A 22,161-nucleotide genomic window follows, 5' to 3' on the forward strand; every position below is an offset into this window, starting at 1 on the left:
TCAGGTGCACCATATCTTTGCCTTCTTTTTTTCCACTTCTTTCTTTGGTATAATAAAAAAAATACATTATTTTGTCATTGTTTTTTTTTTTAGAAAACTAAGAAAAATCCTTCTAAAAATTACTATAAATCTTTAGGGATTTTTTTTAACAAGGTCAGAAATATAAAAAACAAGCAGCTGTAATACACAACTTGGCTAATGAGTTATTTTTTTCTTCCCCCCAAAAAAATATTTTTTTAAAAATGAAACGTTGTACTTAAAAAATGTAAAATATTCTCTAATGAGGTACGATTATTTTGCTGTTGTCATGATTTGCCCATTGCCCTCACCTGTGCCCGCTCGTTTGGCTCCAGCTGCTTCTCGTTTCCTGATTGGTTCCCCTCCTATTTAAATTCAGTTCTTTCATTCACTCCTGGTCAGTCCGTCTACGAACCTCCGCACTTGCAAAGCAAGCATTTTTTGACTCTGGCTCCCGTTTTATTCCCGACCTGTCCTGAATCCTGTATCCTGATTCTGTTTCCTGTATCAATCCCCGATCCAATCTCCGTTCCCCTGACCCGGCTACCCATAACCTGATTCTGTTTCCTGTATCAATCGCCGATCCAAGCTCCGTTCCCCTGTCCTGGCTACCCGTAACCTGATTCTGTTTCCTGTATCAATCCACAATCCAAGCTCCATTCTCCTGTCCCAGCTACCCGTATCCTGATTCTGTTTCCTGTATCAATCCCTTAATACAGTGATTTTCAACCACTGTGCCGCGACACACGAGTGTGCCGTGAGAGATCGTTATGTGTGCTGTGAGAAATTATCTAATGTCACTTTTTAAAATTTAAAATTTTATAAAACCTTTATGGATCATTTTCTGCAAGTATTATGTCATTGTCAAATGTCTGTGCTGTAAAAACTGGGGGTATGATACATTATGCTTGCTGTTTACGTTCCACCGGATGCTAACGTTAGCATAGCGGTAAATCTCTTGCCCGCTGCTATGAATAAACAGCAGCTTTTATCGTCGCCGGCGACTTTAATCGGGCATGTTTATGGACTGTACTTCCCAAATCCATTCAATACGTGGACTGAGCAATTAGGGAAAAAAACACTGGACCGTGTGTACAGTAAGATCAAACATCTAGTTGAATCCGCCCATCTCTGTCTGTCCCTCACCCCCTCATACACCCCGCCTCCGGAGGAAAACAAAGCCTATACAACAAGGACAGTACAAACATCTTCTTTGTTCCTTTATCTCTTTGTTTTTCCTTATATCCTCACTGTAAAATGTGGACCTGGAGTGCCATGTCCAATTTCGTTGTCACAATATATCCCATGTTGTAACAATGACAATAAAGGTATATTCTATTCTATTCTTCTATTCTATTATATTGTAATTAAACAAACTGTTCAGTGTCATTTTATAAAAAAATTTGGGTTAGTGATGTGCCGCAAAAAAAATTCCAATATAAAAAACATGCCCTGGCTCAAAAAAGGTTGAAAAACACTGCCTTAATAAAGCACTGTGTGAAACATAACACGTTTGGGTCCCCTGCTTGTACCGGTCGTGACAGATGTGGACATTTAAAGATTGAAATCATGTCATCAAAGGGCCAAAACAACGTGATTAATTAAGTATATAGTCAATACTGTGCGTTTCTTTTCCATAATATGAGCCTCACCTAAAGGAACCATTGACGGTTAAATATGTCCCAATTCGGCAGAGAGTGTTTTTTTTTTGTATGACCCATTAAAGAGTGAGACGAAGCAAAGTCACAGGCATGACTTACATTGTTGATGTTGAGATATGTCTGAGTATTTCACAATCGTTACAAGGAATGTAATGAGTAGTATACATTGGTTAGATAGTGGTGGTTCACAAACAGGCATTTGGTATCATAGGCTCAACAGGCTTCTTCAACGACACACACCATCACTGCTGCTTCAATTATAAAGTCATGTAATCGCGCTGCCCTTCCAAGTAAACTGTCATACGAAGGCAGATTTACAGCAGTAATTTTAGAAATGTGCCACTAAGTGCAGTAAATCATGTTGGGATGCCCTATAAAAGCGCACCGCCGTGGTATGACACAGCACATTAGAAACAGAGCAAGAGTTGCTTCAATACCAGGGTTGGTATTTTGCTTCAAGTTAACTGAAACCGTAAAGCGCAAGAAGGGACCTCAGCTTTGTAATCTACACAGCGCAATATATCATTAATATGCTGCAAGGTTGACCTCAGGAATGCCATGTTTGTGGGTGTCCTACCCCGAAAGGTCCACTGAAGAGGCCCAAACCTTGTCATTACAATTCCAATGATAATGACAGATTTGAAATGCTCAGGGGTTATTTCAGTTTTTCTCTCTCCTCACTGTCATAGTAATTACCTTTAAATTTAGTCTTCAAACTTCGTTCACCGTGCCGGAGCGTTAAACGAGCGTATGTGATCCACTTAACTAGAGCTACGCCCAACACTTTTTTGCAATACGTCGTGTTCGGCACGGTTTGATCGACCGCCGATGGGTGACATTTAACACCCGCTAAACCAGACCGCCTGAAAAATTGGGGGGTTTTATTATTATAAGTGGCATCTTTTGTTTCCTTAAACACAACTACGCAGTTTGTGCATTTTTACCGTCGTTTACTGAGATAAGGCCGCCTTTTTCACATTACATCATCTCATCGCTCTACTTATCAAGACGATACTTGAGCTTGTTTCAAGTATCGTGTAACAGCCACTCTGTGTGACTTGTTTTACCTTCAGGAACTTTAGGAAGAAAAGAACAGAAAACTGCCTTCATCCAAAGAAAGGTAGCTTCCTAAAATAACCAATCCTTAATTTTTTGGGGATAAGAGTATCAAAAGTACAAGGGGTAGTTACATTCTATTAGTATCAGCAATTTCCATAGCGCCGGGGCCAGATACTGGCATCAGACTTAATAGAAAGTACAGTACTATCAAGTACTCTAAATAAATGTAGAAAATTGTGTCACATATGTGTAGGTAACAATCAGGACAAATAGCCGGTAATTTGAAGTATCATCCTCATGACTGTGTCTGATACCGGTATTGGATCCCTTCTGGTGACTCTTTAGAAGAAAACTGCATACATTGTCATCTATAGATATGTCCTCAATATTATAAGTATTTCTATGTAGTTGTGCTGTCTATTGGTATTGGTATTGAGCTGTTCCATCCGGTTCTGTTTCCTGCTCGTCTGTCCTTGGCTTTCCGATCGTCTCCGGTTACCTGACTAGATTCCGTCCCCCGACCACGCTCCGATCTCCCATCCGGGCTGCTCGACTTGTTTCTGTCCTCCGACCACGCTCCGATCTCGAGGGCTTCCTGCTTCTTCTGCCCAGCAAGCACAGGATCGCTATCGTTTGTTTAACCACGCCTGACAATTCCTCAATAAAGCTTTGTGTGAAACGTTACGCGTTTGGGTCTACTGTCCGTTCTGGCTCTGACACCAGTATGAATCGACTCTTGAGCAGACACTGTAAAACGTGACTATTACACTAGTCGCTAGAAGTCAACCAATACTTGTATTGGCTACCTTCGCAAGATCCAAAACCTTAATGAAGGCTAGTACTTGCACAGATTCTGATACATGGTATTGGTACTCGACCATTCATACGTACGTTTTGCGTGAGAGGCGGAATAAACGCATATATAACTTTAGTCCATTGCCTTGAGTATGATTTTTTTAAAAATATGATTAAATGTCACGAACCAGGTCAGGAAACAGGAATGGAGAACCCGATCATGTAACGTACTCACAGTTTATTAGGGAGAAGAGGAATGCGCTCACACTCGATCCGGGGATCGATGGTCGTGGAAGTGGATTGAAACCGGAACAAAAGAGTGGTCAAAATCAAACAGATCAGGCCGAAAATAAAATAGGATCAAACGCAGGCAAATTCACAGAACTAGGCATTTCACAAAAAGTTTAACAGGAGTCTTGCAGGCGCTCTGACAACTGACGGCTCAAAGGACCGCGTTTAAGTACTCCCAAGGAGCAATCTGTCAACGCGTTTCAGCCGGTGTCCATGGGCGGGGTCAATTGGGCGCCGTGGCAACCGTGATAGAACCTGGCGCCACACGGCTGGGACCAATTGGGCGCCATGGCAACCGTGACAATTAAAAACCTGTGGTCACTTTACTGCATGATTTTAGACCAGGGAAATACCTATACAATATCCAGTACCCATAATCAATGCCTGCATTAAATAAACATGCATCCTATGCACAATAAGAGCACTCCCAAAATTGTAAGGCACGTGTGTCACCCACAAGGCCCAAGCGTCGTCCTAAATTGAGATCAATCACAAAAACAAACGATGTTCTACGTAATATCAACTTATTTCAAAATGTGCTGCGTTAATTAACATGTAAGGGTTTCTATTCATACAGCGTTTGTCACGCAAGACAATAAATCAGTTTGATGAGTCAATGTCGTGTACAGTCTGTGCATTTCGGTGAGTGCACATTCCTCATCCACGCATTGTTTGCACTTGACAATAGGTTTGGTCTAAAAGAAATAAGCTAGCTCTGTTGACAATGCGGCTTGAGGAAATCTAACCTCACTGGATTCCCAGATACATCACTAGAAATTGCCTCCCTGGCAAAAAACTGTACATGCCGGCTGTTGTATGAAACGTGCATGCCTGACTGGGAGCAGCTTTCCCAGGATCCGTGTGGTGGGAAGCAACAATAAACAAAAGCAGTTGGAACTACTTCACATTTCCCTGACCTTTTTGGCGGTAGTTTATCAAAACTTTCAACCCCTTACTTCAAGGCAGTAGTCTTCAACCTTTATTTCTGGATGTAACCCATGTGAAATATTTTTTTCATCCACGTATGTTGTGATTTGCGGAGGACCAAACGCAGGAAACATGCCATGTATGTACTAACAAAATGATTGGCAAAGTAACAAATGGTCAAAAACAACAAGAAAACTGTCAGAAAAAGAAAACAAAAACCAAACCTCAGAAACCAGGATGGAGTAGAAAAGTAATGGAGGTATTGATGGAGGAATAATGGTGAAGAATGAAGATGACCCAACCACCGACTCCCGATAAAGGATCAGGCCAACTAGATACAGATGTGGGGATACTGGACACACCTGTCACAACCGCAAACCCACTGGTAGCCCTGTGGTGGATGGAGGCGCGCCAGAGCCCGACATAGCCACCCCCTCAAGAGCCAGTTACCAGACGGCCCAAAAGAAGAAGAAAAAACAACAAATACCAACAAAATTGATAAACATCTACTTACGTGTCCAAACGGCTCTGGAGCTGAATGCTAGTGGCTCCCTAGAGCATTTTCAATAAACGCGGCCTAACAACCTCGCCCAAGTAGAATGCCCTGGAACGCCAAGCCCGGCACCGGCAAGCACGGCATGCCAGGCCGTTACACTAGTTGTTTAACATTTGTTTATTTTAATATAAATGCTTCTTTTCAAGTCTATCTGAAATCCTTTGAGAAACACTGCTTTAAAAAATGGCTTTTACTTTGCTGTTATAGTATTTATTATTTTTCATTGCACTATTGTTTCAAACGAAACTTGCACATTCAACTTGGGCCAGTCTCCAAGCACTTCCTTGTAAATATTTTCCATATTTATCCTAGCATTCTTTGATCTCGTCTTCTCATTTCGGTCTTTATTTTTTGTTTATCTTGTTTATCCTGGAGTGCCAGGTCTAATCTCTTTGCCAACAATGTTTGCTAGTTCTTATCAATGAAAATAAAGACCATTCCATTCTATACTAAAATAAGTTAACATATCTGTCAATTTAAAGTGGAAACCTTTGATAATTTATTTGTTTTTACAAATATCTTTTGTACAGTCAAATTATAATTAAAAAAAAAATCTTGCTGTTTTATTGCAAAACTGTATCGATTTAAGACCCGATCCATTTTACTACTTTGCTGCCATCATGAAGACATTATGGAAGACTGCATTTCTATCTATCCACCCTAGTCATATCCCTCGAGAGGGGTGACCGACAGCGAGACAAACATATACAATAACAAAGAAAATAAAAAAGGGGAAAAAATAGCAAAAACACACACAAATGTTTTGGACCATGGCCAACCCAAATGCCCAAACACCGAAACAAGTTAGGCACCTCGGCACCTAAGTTGGTCATACTTTTGTCCCTCCAGATGAAACGGGACACAAGAAAGCGGCCATGTCACTCGGGTCAGGGTGACACAACACACTCTTCTGTTCAACAGCAGGGCCCGACAGCTTTCACTGGTTTACCCCTGCCGCATCATACAGGTGCCCTGCCCATCCCTTAGAGCGCGTCCAACATCCCACTATCCTTTCACAACACCTCTCCACTCCTTCCTATCACCAACAAGACCTCTAGCTTCCACTATATTTCGACCTCTTTCCTGCAGTGCACTCATAACACCATTAGACTGCATTTACCTTCCGGTTTTGTCCTACAGAAACCATATATTTTTCCAATATCAAACCATTTTGAAAACAGGAGTGCAAAGACCCGCATGTGGCTCTAGAGAAAATTTAGCAGGTGCATAGGTCCACATTTGTTTGCGATAGAAAGTATCTTCCTCTGTTTACCCAAATAGAACAAAAGGCACGCAAAGCAGCGAAAAAGTGATAACTAAACAGCGATACAGCAAGGGATTACTGCATTCCCTGTACAAGATTTTTTTTACGGAATCTCTTTTTTAATATTGTTGGGTGGTTGAATCTCTTAACCACTAGGGTCGTAGGGGCACCATTTCCTGTGGTGTGTCTTGGGTAAGTACAGTCTGGGGAACGAACTAAGGGAGATGCTGAAAGAATTGTTTGTGTTGTTTATTTCACAAATAAAATATATTTGTTTAACAAATTATCTTTGTTTTTATTATACACAGTCTATCTGGCTGCAAAGAAATACTGGCATGTTTGTAAGGTTTCGTATCTCCTTATAAGGGGAATTGCAATCATTAATAAGGGGCGCTATTGGATGAGGATGACAGGCATGGGCCTCACCCAAGCTAATACATGGCTTTACAATATCTTACTTATTCGTCTGGTGTCAGGGCAACCAAATATGTGTTTAGAATGATTCGCAGACTAGTTGTCAATAAAAGTCTTGATAATTCATGATGAAAATGTTATTTGGTTTCATATGTGGAACTGCACCAGCAGTGTTTTTAGTATTTTGTTACATCTCCTAAAGTTAAGCCTGTGACATTGAAAACCACTGCTGCAGGCTCTTGTAGCAGAGAAATGTGAGCCGTAATCCTTGAAGGCCGCGTCTCCATGGCAACGTCAATACACAACTCGTTCCACGAGTGATGCTGGTGACACAACATTTAACCTAACTTCACTAGTTGTCATTCGAAGAAGAGAAAATGCACAGGAAGAAATTTGTCAATGTGAAAAAGCTCAAATCAGGGTGAGTGAGCACATTTATTCTTTCGGTGCGATTTTGGCTATAAAGCTGACACTTCTACTTTAATTCAGGAGAGGAAAGAAGAGCAAAAAACGGGATGCTAAAACAGAACAAGACTTGGACCTGGAGAATGCCAGGGCAAATATTACCCTATGGGAGCTGAGACTGCGGGTCACTGAGCAGAATCTCGCAGAGTATCGTGAGAGCTGCAGCCAGCTGGTGCGCGCCAACCACGAACTTGGCAACAAGTTGGCGCACGCTGAGCGGCAAATGCTGGAAGCCACAGCCCATTGGCAGAGGCGGGACGCGGCCAAAGATGAAAAGGTACTCTGTCTTACGACTTTATAGTCAAGAATAATATTTCTAACGTGTCGTATGTTCCTCATAGATGAATATACTTCATGAAACGCTCAAAAGTCAAGAAGCACTAGCTTGTGAGCGGCAGAACAAACTGGTAAGCGGCACCATGCATCCATCCATCCATTATCTGCACCGCTTATCCTCAGTAGGGTCGCGGGGGTGCTGGAGCCCATCCCAGCTTTCTTAGGGCAGTGGGCAGGGGACACCCTGAACTGGTTGCCAGCCAATCGCAGGTCACACAGAGACAGACACCTCACACGCTCATTCACACCTAGGGACAATTTCGACCGGCCAATTAACCTGACATGCATGTTTTTGGAACGTGGGAGGAAACCGGAGTGCCCGGAGGAAAACCACGCAAGCACGGGGAGAACATGCCAACCCCGCACAGGAAGGTTGGTAGCTGGATTTTAACCCATGACCTCAGAACTGTGCCCCACACGCGCTAACCACTGCGCCGCTGTGCTGCCCGGCACCATGCATATGGTAGTGTGCCCGCTTTGAGACTGGGAGGTCGCTGGTTCGCGCCTCGACCGAGACATACCTAATTGGTATAATGGCGGCGCCCTCTGGCTGCGGCTGCATCGACCCACTACAACGGGTCAGGTGTATCGACATTTCGTTCTGTGTACATTGTTACAAAGAATGACAATACAAAGGAAATTATTATTATTATTATTATAAAACCTGGCAGGACACGACCCTTTGAGCGGCTAAGCTAGTCGGGTCAAACTATCAGAATCCACAGGTTTACAGAGTGAGTGAGTAAACTATGGCTTGCGGGCCACATGCTTTTTCTTTCGGCCCGCCAAACGAAAATTAATCTAGTAGATCTACTAGATTAGTACTACTGATAAAATAAAATGATTTTGGTGCCAACTCCGTCACCATTGCCCCTTTGTGTGTCTGCAACAAAATTTCTACTTCAGAAATTGAAAAATACTGCAAATTACTACAAAATGGAATATCAAATTTAGTGCTTAACAACAGACACCTAATATATTATTTCGTCATCATTCTCATAAGAATAAAATACTATAGAAATACTACAAGAATACAACTGCATTAATAATAAACAAATACAAAATAAATACTACAAAGCTACTAGTATGGAAACACTTTAAAAAATAATTCTAGAGAAAAACTACAAAAAAAGCACTACAGTAATACTAAAATACAAAAATACTGCTACAGAAGTATTGTGAAAAAAATACTACAAAAATATAAATTCAGCAATAATACAAAAATACTACAACAATGTTAGTGCAGATATTCTACAAAAATACTATTAAAAAATAGAACTACAGCAATACTTAGTGGTGCTGGGAATCAAATGGACTGAACCATTTCAAGGCAGTGGAGTCTTATCGATGCTGCGTTTTTCATATTTTTGTTTTGTTTTACTTTTTTTTTTTTATCTAACATTTTTCATTATATTTAAGCCTATCCTGTCCTTTATGATGGGAAGGAGAGTTTTATAACTGCTATTATTTCTGGGGGTGCTTGGGTTGAATTTGAGGGTGCTTCAGCACCCCCCCAAAAATGAGCTGGTTACGCCCATGAGTCCCGGAAAGTTGGAATAACTTTTCATTAAGGAAAAAACATTTTTACCAATTTTCTTTCATTATTTATTCTTGTTAAGGTCTTCAGTAGCTCCACACCTCTTGGTGGGTTACATTGTTTTAATGTTTTTAAAAAATGAGACCTTGTGTTTTTTTCTTTTTTAACAATTTCATACATCAAGGATTTTGTTTAGCCTAAACTGCCAAGTGAATATAAATTTGTAATTTATATGGTTGTTTGTATATACTGCATATGGTTATCAATTTACCTTGATTTGAAAAAAAAAAACGTCCACATGTAAGTTTTGTACACCATTTTAATGGCCAAATTCAAGCAGTTTTCAAGCACTTTAAAGCAAATTTTCAATTTTCTCCAGTACCATTAACAGAAGAAATCCGGTGTTAATCGTGTATTTTGCAAATCAACAAATATATCTGCTATTTACGTTCTTCATCTTTCGTGTGCAATTATCATGTCTCTTTGAGCGTTTTAAATGGTCTGCATTTATATAGCAGTGTTCATTTTACCTCTGAAAAGTGATGGATCCCGGGGACTCGCATGCTCAAAATTCTATGGGTCCCAACAGAGATCTATGGGTCCCCAAAATTTAGTGTTATCGAGGTTGAAATTGTAAATCGGCGACAAATATATAATACAAATCTATATATTCATTCAGTTTTTATCATCACAGTTTATTGGTAATACAAATCAGTTATCACTTCAAGATTTTTCAGTTCACAAAAATATTGTACATTATACAAAATAATATTGCTCAAATATTAGTCTATATATTCATGCAGTTTTAATCATCACAGTTAATTGGTAATGCAAAGCAGTTATCACTTCAGATTTTTCAGTTCACAAAAATATTGTACATTATACAAAATAATATTGCTGAATTATTAGTCTATATATTCATGCAGTTTTAATCATCACAGTTAATTGGTAATACAAAGCAAGTTATCACGTCAGATTTTTCAGTTCATATATTCTTCGAGGTTTGCTGTCCCGCCACAGTTGTAATGCCTTCTCAAGGTCCAATCCATTATCATCCTCCTCATTGCGTAACCAGGAATATAATTTAGTCCATTTTGGCAGAAAAGTCCTTTTCTTGCTAGGAGTATTTTTTTGTTTATTTTCTTTCGTCGAATCGTTCGCTTCTACTGTACACTCGTGTTTTCCTAGCCTCCGTGATCTTCCGAATAATTTGCCGGAATTATTGCAGTTGTTATCACTTTCTGCATTATGTTTCGACTTATTACTGACACTGAAGAAATTACCAATTTTGTGTTGATTTTCACCTTCCCTCGACGACAACCACCACAGCAATGACGTAATCTCGAAGCAACGAGATCTCGTTGGCCGAGATCGGCGTGCAGACAAAAACTCGAACCGCAAAACCAAAACAACAATGGCGGATGTGCCTGACGAAAAGTTTGGAGTGCAGTAAATCTTTGTTTGGAAAAAAAAGTAATCGGTTAATAATGACAATTTTGTGTCAAAAAAGTTATTTGACACTATGCGTCCCCAGCAAAAATGATGCGTCTAGGACGCAGGGACGCGGGCAAACGAGAACACTGTGAATCGCTTTTCAAGTCAATGAAGACCTCCCAAAGCACTTTACAATGTGCTTCACACTTACCCATTCACACTCACACTCACACACCAATAGGGAGTCAGCCATGCAAGGCGCCTACCTGCTTATTGAGGGCATTAGTGATTCAGTGTCTTGCCCAAGAACACTTCGACATATAACACAGAGGAGCCGGGATTCGAACCTGCGACCATGACATATAGTTTTAAAATCTTGAGTAACAGTAAATCCAGAACATATTTGTGGATCTGAACATTACCCGTATAAATCTGAGATAAATTTCTCCCTATATAATTGTTGGGTCAAAATGAAGGTAATATGTAGCTTACATTTTCAGTTACAGGAAGTTCTTCCCATTACAATTTACCACATTAAAACACTACCTTACCTAATAAATCTCAAGGCATAATGTATTGCAAAGATGATTTTACAAATCAAAAGTCCAAAATTCAGCCCACTTTTACTATATATTCTGTGCCCACATTCGCTCCAGATTTGGTTGTTCCTGTAATAGAAATGCCTTCTCCTTATGCGCTGCCTACCATTTATTACTGGTGACACACAGTTGACCTCCATTAATTTAGCGAAGCTGCAGAAAAAAAAAAGGTGGCTATGGCTCAAGAGGACAGATCCTACTGGGATGCAAGTGGAGGCGAGATCAACCTCCGCTGGGTCACCTGGACGAGAGCGTCTGATGTTGAGAGACCCAAAACACTCAATGAACCCGGGATACATCACTGATGATGCGTGCCAGTTGCATCCAGGAGATGTTTCTTTCAACTTACTTCCTGATTTCTGTATTTTTTTTATAAATGTAAATACGGCATAAATGCAAGTATATACAGTAGGGAGACTATCTCTGTGACAAAAGATACAGTGCTCTCATACTCTGTACTGCAACCATAACTTCAGTTGTGCTGGCGCATTTAACTTTGCAGGTTGTGAGTAAAGGGGCAACATTTAGCATTATGTGGACGTCGTAATTCATGATCTGCTTCTAATAGGTAGCGGAGTAACCCACCATGTTGTAACGTCAGTTGGGCTACAACATTTTATGAGTACCACATTACAGAACCCGTTACTGACAGAAGTAATTGTTTCACAAGCCTGTTTTTTGTAACCCGTTACTCCCAACACTGCAAACAACACCATCTTTTTTTGCTGTTATCAGAACATATCAGTGTCATGATTTGCCCATTGCCCTCACCTGTGCCTGCTCGTTTGGCTCCAGCTGCTGCTCGTTTCCTGATTGGTTCCCCTCCTATTTAAACTCAGTACTCTCATTCACTCCTGGTCAGTCCGTCTGCAAACCTCAGCGCATGCAAGGCAAGCACTTTTGACTCTGGCTCCCGTTTTTAATTCGACCTGTTACCTGTATCAATCCCTGATTCAAGCTCTGTTCTCCTGTCCTGGCTACCTGTATCCTGATTCTGTTTCCTGTATCGATCCCAGTTCCAAGTTCAGTTCTCCTGTCCCGGCTACCCGTATCCTCATTTTGTTTCCAGCAATGATCCCCGATTCAAGCTCCGTTCTCCTGTCCTGGCTACCCGTATGCTGATTCTTTTTCCTGTATCGATCCCAGATCCAAGCTTTGTTCTGTCCCAGCTACCCGTATCCTGATTCTGTTTCCTGTATCGATCCCCGATCCCTGACTTCCCACTCATCCCGACTACCCGACTTGTTACGATATCCGACCACGCTCTCTCTCCCGTCCCGGCTGCCCGATTTGTTCCGATCTCTGACCACGCGAGGGCTTCCCGCTCCACCTGCCCAGCGAGCACCAGATTGCTGTCCTCTCGCCCTGACTTCCCCGATCCCTTAATAAAGCATTGTGTGAAACGTTACGCGTTTGGGTCCCCTGCTAGTACTGGGCGTGACAATCAGAATCTTATAATACTCTAGGTTGAAATACCAGTATATTATTGTATTGTAATATTTTGACAACCCTAATAAAAGTATTGTTACCTTCTACACATAATTTATGTTGGAGTAGTGCTCAATTTATATAGTAACATATAATATTGTAAAGACTTTAGTCTCATGTTTAAGTTTGAAAAGAGGATTTCAATATAACAGATTCAGCAGTACGTCTGGAGGTAAAGCGCTCTTCTTGGGATCAAGAGGTAGTAGTTTCGATTCCCGGTTCCTCCATATTCTGTGTCGAAGTGTCCTTGGGCAAGACACTGAATGGGTAAGCGCTTTGGGAGGTTTTCAGTGACTTAAAAAGCACTATATAAAAGCAGACCATTTACATTTTTATTTCAACTGCTTTACATCATTCTTTGTGTTGTCCTTCTAGCAACTCTTTATGCTCGTAAAATGTGGCATCAAATGAGGCCTTGGATGGAAACATCTTCATTTTAGGCCTGTCAGAAAATTAAAGCTGTGGCAGATGCCAGAGATACAATTTTGGGCAATAAAATGATCCCCTACCAACAGAGGCGTCTGGGAGAGTGCTTAGACAGCATAAATTTGGAATTGTGATAGATTTAACCAAACAATTTTAACTATAAAGAATTAAACTGCTAACATATAACTTGCGGAATACTTCGATGAAAGTACTATATTTCTGCGTTAGCAGATTATATTTCTTATGTTGGACAAAAATCTGCAAAGCAAATTCGGAGAACATGGATTTGGCCTAAAGATGTAATCAAATGGGTAATGACCTCTTATTTAGTCATCTTGTACATGTCTGTGGGTGCATGTTTTGCCACTCTCTTGTCATTTTGGTCGCTCTGCGAATTTTTTCTTATACAGTTTTGGTTTCTCTGATGGCATCTTGCGGTATTTCCTTCAACTGGTATGACCTTATGTCGGTACGCTCCTAACACGGTGGGATCTGGTGCCTCGGATCTTGTTAGCAAAGTCTCTACTTTCGACAGGTTGAAAATTACACATTTGAAATCAACAAGATGAAACAGCTGTTCAGGAAGCGAGCGGGCGAGTTTGAGAAAATACAGGACGGTTTCAGGACTATCGAAGAGTTCCAGAGGAAAAAAGCTGAGATGGAGCAAGAGCTCGAAGATGTGCGTACCAAACTTATTTTATTAGATCTATCACTCGTCATTAGCGGCTCGTGGTTTAGCTTATGTCTATAATACTTGGTACAGATTAGAAAACACATGGAGCTTGCTGAGAAGGAGCACAGAGAAAACCGTGACAAGATGGAGGACAGGTTCTTCAAAGAAAAGGTATCTCGTTTGTGAAGATGTCGTAAAACAGAAACAAAATAGGTCTTCTTGACAGGCTCGATTGGAGAGGGATGCTGAGGAAGCGATCGCGCAGGTGGAGGAGCAAGCCCACCATGAAGCAGTTTTGTGAGTCTGCCCGCCGACAGCCTAATTTTAATCTTTTACTGCACGTTCATAACCAAAGAACAACGATTCGACCTTATAAATACATCATTTAGTGTGATTTTCATGTTGTTTTTGAGCCGCACTGGTCGGTCATATGCTCGATAGCGGCCTGAGCCAACAATCACATCCCACGCATCCCAGAAAGGCCTTCAGGGAGGAGAGTTTGAGGCCCAGTTTGGGCAATGAGCTAACGCTTGACTCAACAATAAAAAAAAATCTGCAAAAAAGACAAAATTGTATACCTATTATTAAAGTAGAATCAATTTAAAGGGACGCTGTGTATTATTTAGCGCCCCAATGCGCTTAAAAAAAACCTTCAATCATTAAATAAACAATAGTAATTTGAATAATCAGCAAAAATACACGAGTTGTCATATAAAATTATTTCAAAATACTTGAAATTTGTATTTAATTCGCATAACATGAGGCTCACCTAGAGGGAGTTGAGATGATTGTCGGCCATCTTATTGCTAAGGGTACACACACAAAAAAAACAAAATTTTGTGAAAGGCTTGGCAAATACATGAAAAGAAAAATCATTCGGTTTGGTCACTTTGAGGCTCGATAGTTTTTATCTTTCCTTGTGGTTTGTAGCACTCTTTTTCAGTTGCACGACAATACAGCGACCCCTCGTGGTCAAAGAGAGAAATTTGATACCATATTTTTTAGATGGATACCAATACCCAATTCTTGTGTCTTTGTCTTTGTCATCGATACTGTTACTACAAATCGATATCTCGACTATATAAAAGTTCCTGCCCTTTCATTGCGAAAATAGCACACTTAAATGGTGCTACAAAAACATTTTTAACGTCTGAAAATTCTTTATCCCTCTCGGAAAATGATGTTTAATGTTGAATGCTGATACAGACGATTGTTCATAAGTTGAATTTGTTTGTAAGTTGCTTCATTGCTATATTTTGTATGTTTAAGGTTGATATAAGTATGTTTAAGGCTTGCATGAGTAACCTGTATTGTTTTGTACTAAAAAAATAAACATTTCAGAAAATAATATGCTATATAAAGTTAAATAAAGTTGAGTTTAACTTACGTCTGGAAGATGCGCTTCAAGAGGTCCTCTTCCGTGGTAAAAAGGGTCAGGAAAAAAAAGCTTTCCGACTATTTTCTCAACCGCATCAAGCTTTCTTATTCCACTTTAATTTCAAACTAAATGGCTCGCCTATTCTTTACACTTTACACCAACCATATTGAATGGATCACGAGATTTTACACATTAAAAATATTCTTAGCGCGCTGGAAATACAGTAGAGAATGTTTACACACGAACTAGGAAGAGGTAGCGGATTTCTTCATAGGGGTGGATGCTGGGTCACCTCTCACAGCGCCACAACACGCCGGTAGCGGCGGAAAGAAGCACTACAGTACTGTCCTCTATTCGGAAAAAGGGGCACACAATACAAAATCTAACTGACAGCAATGTTCGTATCTACCGTTTTTCGTAAATAGAATGTTCGGAAGTAGGGGAGCGTCCTAGTTTTAGTATTAGCCCATCCCTAATAATACTTAGTAAGCACTATCCGGCTGAAATCCCTGTACCATTTTTATTTTCAATATTGAACCCACTAAAATAAGTCAGGCTACCCCAAAAGTGTTTGCCCAAGAGAAGTGAAATTAGCCTACTAGTCAGTAGACAGAAAGAACAGCCCGACAAGAGAAAAAAGCTTCACCCACTCTGTTGTGTCCACCCCTGGAATACCTATTTATAAAACTTCTCAAGAAACAAACAAAGCAGCAAACTACCCTCTCCGAATGACTAATAATCAGTTTTCCTTTTTTGTGCTGGCGTCCCTTCAGACAGCTGGACGACGCTTCGCGTTGTGTGTTCAAGGAGAACGTCCGGCTCAATGAGACACTCAAGCACCACATGAAGGAAGTGGACGAGCTGCAAAAACTGGCAAACTCGTTGTCGAAGGAAAATGCGGCCCTGGCAGCTGACAAGGTGACTTAGGAGCCAAAAAAGGACTGAAAACAACACGGCTACTATTATTGGGCGATGCCGAGATATAACAACCCTTTATTTTGGTGTTTTCAATCATAGCAGCTATGAAATGTCTAATTCAGGCGCCCTCATTTCTTGTTATTTGCTTGTTCTGCTTCTGTGTATTTTCCGCGCAGTCTCTCTCCCCGCTCAGCGGTTGCGGCAAGTTTCCGCTATCCGACAGGTTCAGTGGTCTCCCCTAATACAAATAAATATTGGTTGCACTCGCATGCGTCTCTGAGATGAAGACAGTAAATTGTTGGGAATCAAACCCGGGCCAACAGCTCAGCCTGGGATACAATTCCACTATTGTTTTTCCGTTTGCACTACCTAAAAGGAATCACTGATGTTCAGCTTCAAGATAAATGCAAAATTCAATGAATTTTCCACAAACATTCAAATATATTTTCAACTGCTTATTGCTTTAGTAGTTTTTGCAATGTTTCAAGGACCTGAAGGCAAAATTTACACCTCTTGTTCCTTCTTTAAAGGAACTGGACGGAATTAAGAACTCTCTTACTCTCTGCAGCTATCTCTTGGCCTGTGACATCATTGCAGCCTCAGTCAGGTCCAATGAACTCTTCTCTCTTCATCTTGCTCTGGGTTTGGGTTGGCGTTTGGACTCTACTTGAAGCAGCCCTTTTCTTACTTTCACCATTTTCATGCCCAACTAACAAATACAACCAAAAGAAAAACCCATGACACAAGCATGACATCTTTCTCCATCTCTCTTTCAACCCCCATCCCTGAAACCTTTAACTTTCAACTTTTTAATGGTGACTCCTTTGTTCAGACAGCAATTTTAAAATTTGGTTCCCTTAAAAATTATAGCAAGTTGTGATAAACTGTAGCTCATTAAAAAGTTCAAATGAGATTAAGTTCAGTTCACTTGTATTTTCAAAGTACAGTGGATGAATTTGTCTCCGGGTCGAGCTCTTATGTGGAATTTTTCATATTTGAGGCAATGTTCTCCCTAAGAAATAACTGAAAAACAATTAATCCTCCCAAAAGCCTCCAACTTAACCCTAAATAGAACTACAGTAATAATATGAATGAGATATTTACAAAACAAAAGGCTAGTTTATTGTGAGCTCTTACCATGGAAGAAAGTCGGCGATTGCCAACTTTACACTTTTTACAGCACAATTTTCTCTTTTTTTCCCCTTTAACTGTTTCCGTTTGTATTTTTCTTGCATAGTATTTTTTTCCCCGAAAGGTCAGTCTCGTATAACACTTGCTGTGAGATGTAACATTCCTCAGAAATGAGTAAAACAAAGCACTGCATAAATTCATCCATGCCTTTGGTATCTGCACTCGCTGGTATCTGCATTCGCTGATTCCCCATGCTGTACTTCAGAGTGTTTGCAAGTTCTCTTCTTGAATGCTGCAAACCAACCCTGGCTGGCCACAAAGGATATCTCATATCTCGAATTTCTCGTTTCTCGTATGTAGAGGGGCCACTGTACCTTTTGGGTCCTGTGTAAAATTTCACCCAAAAAGCCAAATACTCAAGTTCTTTGTCTTGTCTCCACTCTTTCAGAAGACATTGGAAATGCTAGCAAAGAAAAATGCAGCTCAGCTGGTGGCCCAAAAAAAGGAGTTGAGCCTCCTTAAAGATCAAGTAACTTCTCTGGAGCGGGCTGCTGAGCACAAAAAGAATGAACTCGAGCGTCTCCTTGAGGAGATGAGGATCAGCTCCAATGTCGACAAGGCCGAGTTAGATCAGCTTCGTAGTTTGCTTTCCATGCGGGAGAAGGAAGTGAAGCACATCAAGAGTTTGGCCGGCGCTGTCATGGAGCAGCGCTCTGAGCTAGAGTCCTTCTTCCACGAGGCTCTGGCCCAGGTCAAGGAAGAGATAGCGGCCAGTCGACTTCAGTACAAAAAGGAAGCGCAGCGAGCTTATCATTGGACGATCAGACAAGCCACAGCAGGGAGGATCAAGTTCCCTCCCATTCGCACCTTTCAGGACCTTCCATACAGCACCAACTCGGTCTATTCTGAGATGGAGGAAGCAGCACGGTGGTACGTCTTCTTTTCATCTCTTTGGGGAAATAGTGAAGACGATGGCCTTCACACATATGTTGTACCTTTCATTGTCATTGAATTTTCGATAATAACTCCGCAAATTAAACCATTACTCAAGTTTTTACACCCCTTAATGCCTGAGGCCTTACTCCATTTTTTCATTGCTTGACTTATCTATATATTCCACACTTGGATTTTTGACATTTTACTCCATGACCTTCTTAATTCTTGATTAGTTAAGCTCTTCTTTTTTACTGACTCCCTACCACTTTCCCTTTTTGACGGCCTTCTCCATTCATCTGGATCCCGTTGACTTTATCTAGAAGCGTTTTTTCCACATTTTCATCTTTTATTAAGTTTTTGTGTAACATTTCGATTTTAAAGACCTCATCCCCTTCTTCAATTCCTCTGTGGATCCTGCTGACTTGTTTTTCAGTTATTGTCAAACATTTTTGATTTATTCAAACAGTGCTATCCAAATTTTCATCTTATTCTAGCTTGTTGTGTATTTTTGTAATTTAAAACATAACCTAGTTCCTTCTTGATGCCTTATTCCACCCCTCTCTAGTTTGACATGACTTAGTCTTCAATCATTTTTTAAACGTTTTTGATGGATTAAAACATTTCTTTCTACATTTTGATTTTAGATTGGGTTAATTTATTATTGCAAATATGACATGATCCAGTTCCTCGCAGTACGCTCTACTCCATTTCCATCAGGATCCAGTTGATTTTTCAAAAAATTTTTAATGGATTCCAACCGTTCTTTCTACATTCACATACTATTTTAAGTTGTTGTATATAATTCCAGTTCAGGACACACCTCATTCCCATCTTTAAACCTTATTTTATTCCTTTCGAGATCCGTATTATTATTATTATTTCCAAATGTTTTTGATGGATTCAAGCCATACCACCCAAATTTACATCTTATTTCAAGGTTTTTGTATGTAATTGATCGATTATTTTTATTTGAGGGACCTAGCCCGAAGCAAACCCGAAAATTATTCTTTATTTTTGTGAGGACTATGGTGTAGGAAGGGTGATTTAGGCATAATACCTCCACCCCCCTTGATTCCTGCTTCTTTAGGTCTAGAAGTTGTACATGCTGAGAGAGGGCTACTGAATCTATTGCACATGTTCTCCACCCAGCGACACAAAAAACAATGACGGGTGGATAGCTTTAAAAAACAAAGTCAGCGAGAGAAGCCCCCCCCCCGAACCTGAACGTAATGATTGAAATTTTAGACCAGACCAGACAGTTTAAGCTTAAGATCTTACCTCTACCTCTGACCTATTGTTCCATAATTTTCAAACCTTTTTGGACAGATCCAAACCGTTCCTAAATTTTGATCATATTTTAAGTCAAATATTATTCCCTTATTGATGATTTACTCCATTACTGTCTCTTGATTTTGCTGACTTCATACTTATACAACTGTTACATTTTGATGGGACGATTGTTTTTGCATTTACATTTCTGAAATTGTGTATTTTAGTTACAAAAGTTATTTTTCAGGGTACATCAACCAGAAACGACAGTGGAAATTTCGGATCTCTCTTGGGAACAAAAGGAGCAAGTTCTTCGTCTTTGGTTTGCAAAAATGAACAGAAAAAGGCACAGGTAAATGCATTCTCAAAGGAAGAAAGTCAAGTCATGTTTATTTGTATAGCCCTTAATCACAAGGAGTCTCAAAGGGCTGCACAGACCACAGATTATTGTGAACTACGGACTATCATTACACCATGCCCTGATCTAAAACCTACATGGGGGCAAGGAAAAACTCAAAAAACTCAGCATAAAGAAAATGAATAAACCTTGAGAAGGGGCCTCACAAGTGGTAATCCCCCTTTTCGGATGACCAGGCTGCAATGGATGTTGCAATAACAATCAAACAAAATAAAAAGTAATTCAAGTATAATATAAAATAAAAATAAAAAAGGCTGCACGGCAGCTTAGTGGTTAGCACGTCCTCGGCACAGTTCTGAGGCCATGGGTTCAAATCCAGCTACCAGCCTTCCTGTGTCGAGTTTGCACATTCTCCCTGTGCCTGCGTGAGTTTCCTCCGTGGTGCAGATAATGGAAAATAAAATAAAAAGGATGACCAGGTTGCAATGGATGTAGCATTGACAAACAATACACAGACATTGTCAACATGAAATATAGGCCATTCATAAGATATAGAATATAAGTGTGTTTTAAGCCTAGATTTAAACAGTTCCACTGAGGTTGCAGATCGAATCTCAGTGGGCAGAGCATTCCACAGCACCGGCGCCCTGCGCATTTCTTCTCTGCTCTTGGGATCACTAATAGACATTAGCATTTTCAGAGCAAATGCTCCGGACAGGAACTTACAGGAGTTGAATCTGAAAGATATGAAGGAGCAAGTCCATGCATGATTTTGTATAAGTGAAACTGGTTGTGCATCATCCCAACAGGACTTTTTGTTGAGTTTTCCCTCATTTTAATGTTTTTAACAGTCATTTTCTCTGCTGAAGAGAATACCATAAAAATCACTTACCCTTCAACTATTTTTTTTCCATCCGGCTACTTAAAAAAGTTAAGCGTCTGGGCTCAATAGTAAAAATAGAAGCAAACATCTGGTCACGTTGATGCACTTCCAGGCTATTGGCCCTTCCTCACATGCTCGCTTAAGTTTATTTAGTCCTTTGAACGTTTGTGGTTAGAGCGCAGCTGGAAAACTGATTGGAGAGCGACTGTTGAGCCTATCTGGATGTACAGTATGGCCATCGCATGATATGGTGTACATGAGCATCTCTGAGAGCATGTGTGTGGACTTCATGTGGGTAAGAGACAACCAATGCATAACGCATAAACTGCAAATCTTTGTTCCCCTTGACAGGAGAGCCAACAATCCCCAGGCAGCCTCATCCGACAGTCCCGTCGCCGGGTAAGACAGCAAATGAAATGTTGCGGAAATAAAAGCTGTACCTCATCCTTGCAATTATAAAGCCTACGCAAATTTACTAGGTCCCGCATTCCATGTTTAGCTGCACAGAGGCCGTGTTGTGAGAACACGAGTGATGAATCCGTTACATTTCTCCATGTGTAATGATAATAAATTCCTTCTGAATTAGAGAGGAGTCAAGCTTCGTCACTCAGGCGCCTGGGTCACTCCAACCCGCCAACTTCCTCGACGAGAAACCAGCTACATGACCTCCACGAGGCCTTGCTGGCCGTTGGTAGGCTTTTCTCTAGTTGACTTTTGCTGTATTCTTTGTGAGTTTGCATGGCTTCTCGTAATGAGTGAATTGACATTGTTAATTATGAAACCTGGCAAGAAAATTTCTTTGTAAACTAACCTTCCATGTTTAAGGAAATCCTGTTTGAACACAAATGCCTCACCCTAATCTTTATTAAAAACCCTTTCGGAATTAATGACAAAACTTGTACAACAAAAACAAAAAATCACTGATCTCACAAACTTTCTTCTATAATTAAATCAACAATAATAAGAAAGTTCAGCAAGATTATGCACGTGTGCACGGCTCCACAGTTACAAACCACAGATATACAGGAGGTCATTTGTGCCCGACAAACGAGAGAAAATCCAAGTCACGAGATCTCCAGACTACCATTGGGGGACCCTAATGATGAGTTTATAGTTATTATGCATGTTTATTTTTGCCTCTGATATGAATACACAGAGTAAATATGCATAAATGATAGGAATTTCATTAGCTAACCTATCAGTCGTTCATTATTTGAGTCGGTCTCTTCTGACTGAAGTTTTGAAGCCAAAGTAGGTCATGTCCGTTTTCTCAATACAGACACACCCCTACTTACGAACATTCGAGCTACGAAAAACGGTAGATACATTTTTTTCGGGATGTCAA

The 22,161-nt window shown here is 40.4% G+C and overlaps 1 protein-coding gene across 1 annotated transcript; it reads left to right on the forward strand.

Moving 5' to 3' along the window:
- The first annotated feature begins 7,301 nt into the window (after nt 1-7,301).
- On the forward strand, nt 7,302-21,711 carry LOC148351725 (basal body-orientation factor 1-like). The gene is made up of 11 exons (XM_088354898.1): nt 7,302-7,406; nt 7,475-7,727; nt 7,792-7,857; nt 13,806-13,949; nt 14,034-14,114; nt 14,170-14,240; nt 16,095-16,239; nt 17,819-18,300; nt 19,823-19,927; nt 21,168-21,215; nt 21,403-21,711. The coding sequence occupies exons 1-11, from the start codon at nt 7,363-7,365 to the stop codon at nt 21,479-21,481; spliced, it is 1,518 nt and encodes a 505-aa protein (XP_088211024.1). The 5' UTR covers nt 7,302-7,362; the 3' UTR covers nt 21,482-21,711.
- The last annotated feature ends 450 nt before the right edge of the window (nt 21,712-22,161 follow it).

The sequence above is a fragment of the Urocampus carinirostris genome, chromosome 15, assembly GCF_059441175.1.
Source record: "Urocampus carinirostris isolate Australia breed hairy pipefish chromosome 15, RoL_Ucar_1.0, whole genome shotgun sequence".
Classification (NCBI taxonomy): Eukaryota; Metazoa; Chordata; class Actinopteri; order Syngnathiformes; family Syngnathidae; genus Urocampus; species Urocampus carinirostris.